This window comes from Hyaena hyaena, unplaced genomic scaffold (genome assembly GCF_003009895.1).
Source record: "Hyaena hyaena isolate Hyena2069 unplaced genomic scaffold, ASM300989v1 scaffold_628, whole genome shotgun sequence".
In the NCBI taxonomy this organism is placed as follows: domain Eukaryota; kingdom Metazoa; phylum Chordata; class Mammalia; order Carnivora; family Hyaenidae; genus Hyaena; species Hyaena hyaena.
Genome location: NW_024081261.1, coordinates 277,784 through 288,803, shown reverse-complemented (window position 1 = coordinate 288,803; position 11,020 = coordinate 277,784). Strand labels below are relative to the sequence as shown.

Sequence of the window (11,020 nt, the reverse complement as noted above, 5' to 3'; positions counted from 1 at the left end):
ACCTCAAGTCAAGGGTCTGGTCCAAAAGACTCAAGGGCCAACTTTAAGAGGCTCTTCCTGGCCAGTGATGAGACGATGTGAGCACCCAGGATGTGAAATATATCGACTGTGTTTAAATTTTCGAGTTGGTAATGACATTGACAAAATTCCTGATCATACACAAAAATATCAATCACCGTTGCAAGGTGATAGGAAACCAATATATTATTTTGAAAATCTGTGAACAAAGGCAAGGAATCAAACCTTGATCCTTTCTTTTCTTTTGTGTTTCTGAATGTTTATTTATTTTTGAGAGAGAGAGAGAGAGAGACAGAGCGGGAACAGGGGAGGGGCAGAGAGAGAGGGAGACACGGAATCCGAAGCAGGCGCCAGGCTCTGAGCTGTCAGCACAGACCCCGATGTGGGGCTCGAACTCATGGACCGGGAAATCATGACCTGAGCCGAAGTCAGAGGCTTAACCGACTGAGCCACCAGGAGCCCTAAACATTGATCCTTTCTGATATAAACTGTGCCAGATAGTAGCTGAAATATCTCACCTGATTAATGGAGAAGGAATGACAGCGTGAGGCTATCACCACTGTGTAACCCATAATATGTTAATGAATCTAGACTTTTGATCATCAATGGCTGCTAATATCATAAAAAGATAGAAAGGACATCCCTCTCCCTCCCCGCCCCCATTATGTGCCTCCTGACAGAAGAACACAAACAAAATTTTGCCAAGAAAACAAACAAAACAGAAAACAAGTGAATTAAGCCCAATCACACATTTTTTAGGAAATAGAGAGGGTAGGGGTGTTAAATAACAAAGCTTATGAGAAAGGACATAACAAAGGGCCCAGTTCCTAAAAAAAAAAAAAAAAAAAAAAGGAATGAGAAGGATCAAAGGAGATAGAGGGGCAACCCACAGACTTTGCAACTCATATATTACCCAGTTGCAAGGTGGGGATTGAAATAAACTATAAAAATCTTTTTTTAAACTACAATGAGAAACTTGAACTCTTGATGGGATATTTCATGATTTTAAGGAATCATTCATTAACTTTCTAGGTGTGCTAATAGTATTGTGGTTAGGCTTAGAGGAAAAAAGGAAAGAAAGATCCTATTTTGTTTTTTACCAGCCCAAACTAACATATGTGCAGATGAATGGCGTGATATCTGGAATTTGCTTCAAAATAACAGGATGGGGGAATGGGAAGATGAGGAGGGTAGAAAGCACATTAACCATGAGCTGGTAATTACTGAAGGTGGGCCACAGACTCATGGGAGTTTGATATTTTCCTTAATAGAAAGTTAAAAAAAAAACCAAAGACTGATCCGAAATCTGTTGATCACTTTAATATTTAGCTATTATTAATAGTATTATATCAACAGGAAGTCTCATTTGGGTGATGGAGGTCTGGGGGCTGGTGGGTTCTAGTCTTACTCTCCTATTCGGCAGCTGAGCGATTTTGGAACTTCCCTTCTCTGGGCTCTCCCCGTGCTCCCCTGGGAAACCAGGAGCAGAGATGATTCTAACATCTCGCCAGCTGTTTGCTTAGAGGGATGAAGAGCTTTGGGTCCTCCAGTCTGACTGTCTGGGTTGAATCCCAGTTTCCCATTTGTATCCTACAGTAAATTTGCTTAATGCCCCAGAGCTTTAAAGATGGAAAGAACGATAATGCTCATCCCAAAGGGATCCTGTGAAAATTAAATGAGATACTGAATGCATTCACTCCATGAACATTGGGCACCTCACTTCCAGCTCTGGGAAGGGCGGAGGGTGGAGTAGTGAAGAAAAGGCTGGGGCCAGGCTGTTTGGAGCCCAACGCGGGGGGGGTGGGTCCCTTACAACACCCAGTAAACATTAAATAAGAAGCAGGATTTCAAATACCTGCAACGATGAAGAAAACCCAACACAGCTATTTCACAGAGGGCTGCTTGGGGGGGGGGGGGTGTCGCAACATTAACGGGGTTGGTTGGGCTGAGGAAAGCTGCCTGCCATTCAGGCATCAATCAGTTGATTGCATCTCTCTCCACCGAGGATCCACATTGGCCATATCTGAGGATTCGGGGTTGCCAAAACTGGGGGGTGGGGCGGATCATTCTGGTTAGGGGCGCGGTTCAAAATCCTCCAATGCAGGGGCGCCTGGGTGGCTTAGTCGGTTAAGCATCTGACTTTCGCTTAGGTCATGATCTCGCGGTTTGTGGGTTTGAGCCCCGCGTCGGGCTCTGTGCTGACTGCCAGCTCAGAGCCTGGAGCCTGTTTCAGTCTGTGACTCCCTCTCTCTCTGACCCTCCCCTGCTCACGCTGTCTCTCTCTCTCTCTCTCTCCTAGAAATAAAAAAAAACATTTTAAAAAATTAAAAAAAAAACACACAATCCTCCAATGCAATAGGACAGCCCCCTCACCGCATCATTATCAAATCCAAAATGTGAATAGTGGCAAGGTTCAGAAACCTGAATATGGAGAGAGCGCAGGGCAAGGGTCCTGGGTCCGCAGGCAGCTTGCGGCGCCTGGGTACCAACCGAAAGCCAGCGCCATCGAGGAAACCAGGATGGTGAGAGAGCTGGGTTGGGGTGGACGAAGGAGAGCCTTTCAGAGCCGGGTGAGTTCGTTGGAGTTCTCCCCAAAGCAGTGGGCAGCCCTTGGAGAGTTTGGGGCAGGGGAGGAAGTTAACCCAGGCAATGCGCTCAGCACATAAAGCGCTCTAATGACCCCAGTGCATCGCCACCAGCACCTGTGTAATCTATGCTCCTTTGCCCCAGCCCCCTTGCAGGCCTCAGCGCGGCCGCAGGAACTAACTCCTCCTGGCCAGCAGAGGGCGCCGGCCGCCACTTGGCCTCCGGCCGCCCGGGGCGGGCCTCCTCTTGCCGTCCCCCTTCCTCCTCTTTTCCCCTCAGGAGAAGTCGGGAAGGTGGCGGCGGCGGCGGCGGCGGCGGCGGTTGTCCCGGCCGGGCCGGTTGGTGTGGCCCGTCAGCCCGCGCTCCGCAGCGTCCGCGCCGCGCCCAGCGCAGTCGAGCCGCGGCGGCCAGGCCAGGCGCGGGCGGCGCGCGCTGACGGAGGGCGGCGGCCGCGGCCAGGGCGGCCCGTGGGACCGCGGGCCCCCGGCGCAGCGCCGCCCCGCTCCCGCTCCCGGCCCTGCCGGCCTCCTCCCTCGGCGCCGCGGCCATGGCGGCCAGCGCGAAGCGGAAGCAGGAGGAGAAGCACCTGAAGATGCTGCGGGACATGACCGGCCTCCCGCACAACCGAAAGTGCTTCGACTGCGACCAGCGCGGCCCCACCTACGTGAACATGACGGTCGGCTCCTTCGTCTGTACCTCCTGCTCCGGCAGCCTGTGAGTGCCGGGCCGCCGGGCGGGCGTGGGCCCTTCCCCGGGGCTGGCGGGGGGAGCGGGGGCGCGGGAGGCCGGCGGGGGCGCCCGCTCGGGCCGGCAGTTGGGGCGCGGGCTCGCGGGGAGGGGCGGCGGAGGCCGGCTGGCGGGATGCGCTGGGCCCCTGCTGCTCGGCTGGGGATGCGCTTTCGGTTTCTCCGGCCGAGGGTCCCGGCCCGGGGCAGCCTTCGTGGGTGGGGTGTGGGCGGAGGTGAAGTCGGGAGGGGGCGCTCGGGGCGAGCATCTCTGGTCCCCGGGGAGCCGGCGCCGTCTCCCTCGGGCCTCTGCTCTCCGGGGCGCTGACCTGATGGGGTTGGAGGGGAGAGAGGCCGGAGGAGGCTGGGGAGGGCGGTGCGGGTCTTTTGTGTGCCCCGCTTGTCGGCGGCTGGGGCGCGGAGATCCCCCGGCGAGGCACCTGTCGGGCGCCGGTGGAGAGGGGGTGGGGGAGAAGCTAGGGTGGGAAAGAGCTGGGGCGCGTAGACTGGGCTCCCCCCCCGCCCCCCACCCCCACCCCCCGGGTCGAGAGTACCTACCTAGGTCACTGGGAGAAAGCAGGCACTTAGGAGGAGCGGCAGGATTAAAACGTCTTGATGGCAGAGATTTGAATCCCCAGGGGAAAAGTTCGAGAGGCTTAATTGCGAGAGAGGGAGGCAGAGGAGCAGATGTGAGGCTGTGGGGTTTTAGTTTCGTGGTCAAGAGAGTCTTGAGTTTGGGGAAAGTTTTAACGGAAATAAGGTCCTAGACTAGAAGCTGTGTCATTGTACGCGCGTTGGTATCTGTAAAACTTCTCCATCGATGTCAGTGTCTGGGTGTGTACAGAAATGGGAGATGGGAAGACGGCATTTTTTCAGAAAAATGGGACACTGCCGCCTTGAATTATTGGGATGATTTGTATTCTTCTTTGCTTCATTAAGCTTGATTCTGACGAGGATTTTGTTACTGTGAAATTTCCTTTGGAAAGTTTGCAGATGATTTTGGAACTCCCAAGTTGCTTTTAGGTACCAAGTATCTTGGGTTTAAAGTAAGTTATTGGCGAGGTGGTAGTCACTAAATAGTCTTAGAACCTTTGTCGTACTAAAACACCTACTTGGGTTCTTCATTTGTAGCATTTCTTCAAATAAAGTAATTTGGACACTGCAGTTCCCCCCCCCCAAAAAAAAAACCCTTTGTAAGATTAATACTGAGTCAGAGTACATAATATATTAGAGAATGCAGGATGTGTTTTAGCAGTGCACAATTTGCTTTTTTCCCCTTCATGTTGGGCAAGAAGGCATTACTAGTCTTCCATGAATGCTAATTCTTCAACAAACATTTTTTGGGTGCCTACTGTGTTCTATGTGAAGTCTTGGGGTGTGTTGATGAATACAGCAAAATCCCTGTACTTTTGGTGTGTACGTTTCAGGGGAGATGGTAATGTAAGTAATTAAGTGAGAGAAATGTCAGGGGTAAGTATGCCAAAATAGTATGATAGGAGAGAACTTGTTTGAAAGATTACTTTTAGATTGTGGTCTGGGAGGCACGCTGAGAAGTTGATGAGTAGTAATAGGGCTGAATTATTACTCCACAGAATCAGGGGACTGGGTGGGGTCTAGGAGACAGTCTGGTTCATGCTTTGCACCTACAGATAAAGTTAAGTGACCGGTATTGGGCAACTTTGGTTCTAAAAATGAAGGCCGACAGTCCAGTGATTTAAACGTATTTGAGTTCTGTTATGTGCATAATAATACGTATGTTCTGCTTTTACTACACACAGGATCCTTTGGTACATTTGAAATACCTGATTTGGAAAAAAATGTATTTACTATTCTGAATTTCTGACATTTCTCGGTCGTCCTTCATAAGTGTAGCAGGGCAACATTTAGTTTCGGCAGCAAATGTTTAAGGTCAACAGATATTTACAGATTTCTTCCTAAAACCCCACATTTCAGAAACATTCTGTATAGAAGGAAACCTCAGTCTAATGACCATTGTTAAGGACTTTGACCTGTAATGGGTAGGACTTTAGTTCTCCATTCACCGCGGATTCTACATATGTTTATTGCTCACTTGGGCTGTGTCATGTACATTGTGCGAGGAGGCACTGGTGTTACTTGGATCCTACTATCTTTAAGGAGCTTGTATTCTAACTGTAAGCGTAGTGATGACTGTAATATGTCCTTTCTCTAAAAGCCATTCATGCAGTATGTAAATGGATAGAGAAAGCTTCACAGGAGATTTGATTCCTGAACAAAGACCTTTAAAGACAAGATCCATGTGGCTGCTGCCTCACGTTGGAAGAACGAGTACTTGTGAGCTAGATAAACTGGGTCTTGAATATTGGCTCCATTTATTAGCTGTGTGGTATTGAAAATGTCACTCAGTCTCTTTGAGTTTGTATTTTTTTGTCAAGAATAGTGAGGATATTTGGATATAGATTAGTTTTCAGTATTAGAGAAAATATGTCTAACATCTCATTCGGTGCCTGGTACCTAGTAGCCGCCCATTAGATAGGAGGCATCAGCATGGGGGAAAGATCATTCCCTGAGTAGGGAACAGTATGTGAAAGACATTGAAATGAGAAACCCTCTTATAAAAATCTATCAGTTTGGATTTTTCAGATGTGACGCAAAACCTTTGTTCTTAAGTAAGACTTTTTCCAGTGGCTTGATGATGTTGCCCAGGTTTCTCTCACCCAGAGATGGCTGCCCCTGCACCGGTGGCAGCATATTGCCTTCAGTCCTATCAGTGTCCCAACTTTTCCAGAAGGTCTGCAGTTCTCTTGGTCACGTAGCTACCTTGAACCAGTGCCCTGATTGGACTTATATTCTACAGTAACTTCACTGGAACAACAAGGATCCCCAAACAGAATTCTCAAATCAGAAATCTGGGATCCTTGGGAAGGAAGGAATGGATAGATGCAGGCTCTAATGGCTCCTGCAGAAATGTTGAAAGGACAGTAGCTCCTAAGGATTTCTGTCCTTGAAAAGCAATGATGAAGTAAAATAAGTTGAGAAGAATAAAGCAACTATTGAGTTTAATACTTATTATATGTTTGCTAGTTAGGTGACTTGGTATACTTGGAAGAAGATGCATTCTGAAATCAGATGCTGACACTGCTACTGGCTTTGTGACTTTGGGAAAGGTATTAAGCCCGGCCACCATGTGTGGGTGGTCCTGGATCCGTTTGAAAACCTTGATGTGCCTAGAAAATGCTGATACACAGTAATGGTGCCTACTGTCATGAATTCTAAATTTTAGAGGTTAGTCATGTACCTTTTATCATTCATTTAGTGGTATCTTTGTTTAAATTGAACAAGCATCTTGTTTATATTACTAGACTCAGAATCTTTTCATTTCTGATGATTGTCTTAGGCTTGTTTGATGCTCATTCAGAGTGTATGACTGAATTCAGATTGTGAAACTTTAAATATAGATGCAGCTATACTAATTATTACTGAGCTAGAATGGAGTTGTTGTAACAGATTGATTTGTCAGTTTCTTCCTGGTCCTAGCCACAGAAATATTTAAAATTATGAATGGACACTCCATTACAGCCAACAGTCAAACATTGCCTTCGTGTTAAAGAACTTCTGGTTGATTTAAAGACTAGTTATAAATCTAGTGCCTGATGCCCAGGTGGCTCAGTCATTTTAGTGTCCAGCTTTGGCCCAGGTCATGATCTCAGGACTCCAGAGTTCAAGCCCTGCATCAGCCTCTTTGCTGTCAGCATAGAGCCTGCTTCGGATCCTCTTTCCTTCTCTCCCTCTCTCTCCCTCTCTCTCTCCCTGTCTCCCTTCCTTTCTCCCTCCCTCCCTCTCTTCCTCCCTCTTCCTTCCCCACTTATGTGCTTTCTCTCTCAAAAAAAAAAAAATGTTGGGGGGGCACCTGGGTGGCTCAGTCAGTTTAACATCTGACTTCAGCTCAGGTTATGATCTAGCGGTTCATGAGTTCCAGCCCACGTGGGGTCTGTGCTGAGAGGTCAGAGCCTGGAGCCTGCTTTGGATTCTGGGTTTCCCTCTCTCTGCCCCTCCCCTCCCTGCTTGCACTCTGTCTCTCTCTCAAATAGAAAATAAAACATAAAAAATTTTTAAAAAGACTAGTTTTAGACCAAATTATTTAATATTAGTATAATCAATAAATAAGAATTGTTCGTCTTTAAAAAATAATCCATAAGTTTTTCAAGAGGGTTTAGATAAGATAAAATAGTATTTGAGAAATACTTTGTCTCTTAATACCAGCTATTTTATTTGGACAGTGTATTTAAAATGGGAATTTCAATAGAGATGTATAAATATAGCCTAATATTAACTTATACTATATTAATCTTGTGTGAATTTTGACTTCTGGTGAATATTGGAAGAATTTAACTTTAAAGTTAGATAAAAAGGCATTTAATTTGTTTTTATACAGTTATTAGCATTAGAGGGGATTGCAATCAAATAGTCTTTTGGAGCTCTGTTTATAATATTCAGGACCTTATGAGATCACAGTGGGCAGTGATTTATATCTTTAATTCCTTTTTCATTTTTTTAGTACTCTAATATTCAGTGAGATATTTTGAAAGTGTACAATTTCAAATTAGTATAAGTGGGAAGACAATTGGATACTTCAGTTATGAAGGACAGAATTTTTTAATGCAAATATTCAGTAGGTTGGAGATACAACAATTAAAGTATTCATTGAAATAGAAAATGTAGTAGTAATAACTATTAGTAACATTTATGGAGCGCTAGCTGTGTGTCAGGCAGGAGTCTGGTAACAGCATATGAGGAGAGTACTGTTATGTTTATCCAGAGCTGTTGAATATAACCACTTGGCAATCCAGTTGGCATGGTATTTGGTAAATATATAGTTTAATTGAAGATTATGTAAATAATGACACGTGATCATTATGTCCATAAAAATGACTTTAAATTGTAAAATTAGCATACATTTAAAAAAATTAATGTTTATTTTTGAGAGAGAGCAAGAGTGTGAGCAGAGGAGGGGCAGAGGGAGCAGAGAATCAGAAGCTGGGGAGCAGAGGGAGAGGGAGCAGAGAATTTGAAGCAGCTCCAGACTCTGAGCTGTCAGCACCGAGCCTGACTTGGGGCTCGAACCCACAAACTGCGAGATCATGACCTAAGTGAAAGTCAGAAGCCTAAGGGACTGAGCCACCCTGGCGCCTCTAGCATACATTCTTAGTGCTTGGTTGTGATATTTTGGTTGATGTTGGGATCCAGAGCTAATGCTGAGTCCACTACTGACAAATGTAAATGTGTAAAGGTTTCCCATGGATTATTGTAAATTGTTTTTAATTCTGTATTTTAGGGATTTATATGGTGGATTTGAACTTTATTGGATTTTAAAAGCAAGGATAGTTTATGAATGTGTCATGCATTTTTGCTTCATTGCTATGTTTTTTTTTTAAAAATTAAAGAAACTTTAATGTGTTTTCTTAACTTTGAATTTTATTCAGAAACTGCTGTTGTGTGTTGTGAGCATAATGGGAATATGGTGCTCTTTTGAATTTGGCCTATCTACACTGCCATGAATGAATTCCCTTACTGTTTTCTACCTCTGAATTGTAATGAAAACCTCCTATCCTATGCATTTAAGATTGATGGTGATTAGATTTATTTAAAAAGTCAATTATGTATGTATGTGTGTATATGTATATGTGTTTTTATATACTTAGGTTTTTTTTTATTTTAACAGAATTGTTAATTTGTCAGAGTTTTTTGTGACACCTAGGACTTTTCTTTGAGTGTGGTTCCACTGATTAGATTCTTTGTCCCTTTGCTATAACCCAGACTCACCTTGTGTTGTTTATAATATTTAGAATTTTAAGTTACTTTTAAAGCAAGTTAGTGCTGGATTGTTCTAGATCTCTTTTTCAGTCTTTTACAATTCTTGTCTACAGTTAAATAACAAGTTTTCATAGTGACTCAATTAATTAAGTCTCCAAAATACTTCACTTTGTTTTTATGGAAACTGTTCTCATGTGTCATTATTTTACATAATCCTTAATTAAACTATATATTTGCCAAATACCATGCCAGCTGTATTGCCAAGTTATTATATTAAATGACTCTTGATAAACATAAAACTCCGTTGGAAGGAGCAGGAGAGAGTGGCCTCCTAGCAGTGAGTGTCTGTTGTGCAATAGGTATTCACTGTAGGTTGTTCAGCAGCGGGGAAAAACATGGATTCATCCTACAAGTCGACTAAGGGGACTGCTCTGGAGTGCTGTGAGCATCTTCTGTCCTGGGAAGACTAATAAGCATATGTGGTATAGTGGCATCATCTTCTATGCGACGTGCCTGATGCTTACCTTCTTGAGAAAATCCTGTGGAGATATTCAGGACTAGGTGCTGTTACCTTCCCCTTGCTCCCCGTGACTCATTAATGTGTTTCCCACTTCATACAGTCAGAGTGATAACTGGTTAGGAATACTCATCGTGGATTCCTCTCCCGTGTATAAGAAAAGGTAAAGCATTCATAACTTTGAGTAATTAATAGCAGGTTCCTTGTGACAGCCTTTACTGGCCCACACCGGAGAACTCTTGCCCTAAAGACACCTGAGTGGATGTGATTAGAATGAAGTTCATTAAGTTCACGGTAGGGATGGGAAGCTTGTTTGAATTGTTCGAAATACAAGGAATGACAATTTTTCTTAAGTTAGAACATATTTTTTTCAGACTCCTGAGTAAGATATAGTCTCCTTTTGATTGGAACCGTACTCTTTTAGAGGGAGGGAAGTCATAAATACACCTTGCTTTTATTCTGGTTGCTTCTTTTAAGAGGTACATTAACTGCAGCATGCTCTAAGGAATCTTACCAGGATGAGAAGCACGTTTAAAACTGCAGGAACTAGAAGCGTTATTAGCTTAAAGAAGTAAAGACTAGTGGATGTGAGGAGCTGTGTGTGTATATATATATATATATATATATATATATATATATATATAGTCCCTGTCTTTGGGTAATTTTAAGGCCTATATGTGGAAGAGGGAATAAATTTATTCTCTGGGAGGAAATAGGAGACAGTGTATGGAAGTTACAGAGAAGCATACATGTTTACAAAAGGAAGAGAGGATTTTTTTTTTTTTGTAATTGTCAGATTCTAAAAATTCTGCACTGTGCTACCTCTTTGATGGGGAGAGTATTAAAATCACTGCAACTGATAATGTGGGAAGACATGAAAACTCTTCCTCATTTCTGTCTTCAAAACTTTATCTCCTCAGTGAGTCTTGGTAGCTCTAACTGGGAACTGTTGTGTTCAGTAGGTACTTCTATACAAAAAGATCGCTAATGTCTAGTAGAGAGACTTGATACTTTTGAAATTTTAAAAATTCCTCAAATTTTTTCATCAATGAAAACAACCTGTAAGTGTAGGTGAGTTAAATTTAGTTTTGAAGAGCAAGAACTGTTTATATCCATTCTTTTTTATATTTAGTTTTAATTTTTATCTAAAGATAATACGCACGTAATTTAAAAAGGCAAAGGCTTATAATGAACAACAGTCACCTGTTCCCTTCTTCTATTTCTCATTGCTCTAGACAGTGACCATGGACTCTTGTCTGTGCCCTCCTCCTGTGTTTACCATAGTATTTCTAACTAACATAGTTATAGCTATTTAATTTTTTTTTCCAGTTTTAGCTTTATATATTGACTTTTCTGCTGTACAAAGAGGAAGATAAGGATT

At 43.8% G+C, this 11,020-nt stretch overlaps 1 protein-coding gene and 1 long non-coding RNA gene across 5 annotated transcripts in view; one reads left to right on the top strand and one right to left on the bottom strand.

Annotated features, from left to right (window-relative positions):
- The window catches only part of LOC120249153, a 32,371-nt gene extending 29,039 nt beyond the window's left edge, over positions 1-3,332 (bottom strand). The window contains exon 1 of the long non-coding RNA XR_005532783.1: positions 3,269-3,332. This is a non-coding gene — a long non-coding RNA (uncharacterized LOC120249153). The remainder of the gene's footprint in view (positions 1-3,268) is intronic.
- Positions 2,892-11,020, top strand: part of AGFG1 (ArfGAP with FG repeats 1) — a 75,465-nt gene continuing 67,336 nt past the window's right edge. For all 4 annotated transcript variants that reach the window (XM_039257631.1, XM_039257630.1, XM_039257629.1 and 1 more), the window contains exon 1: positions 2,892-3,318. In XM_039257631.1, the coding sequence (XP_039113562.1) occupies positions 3,152-3,318 (167 nt within the window). In that variant the 5' untranslated portion in view covers positions 2,892-3,151. The remainder of the gene's footprint in view (positions 3,319-11,020) is intronic.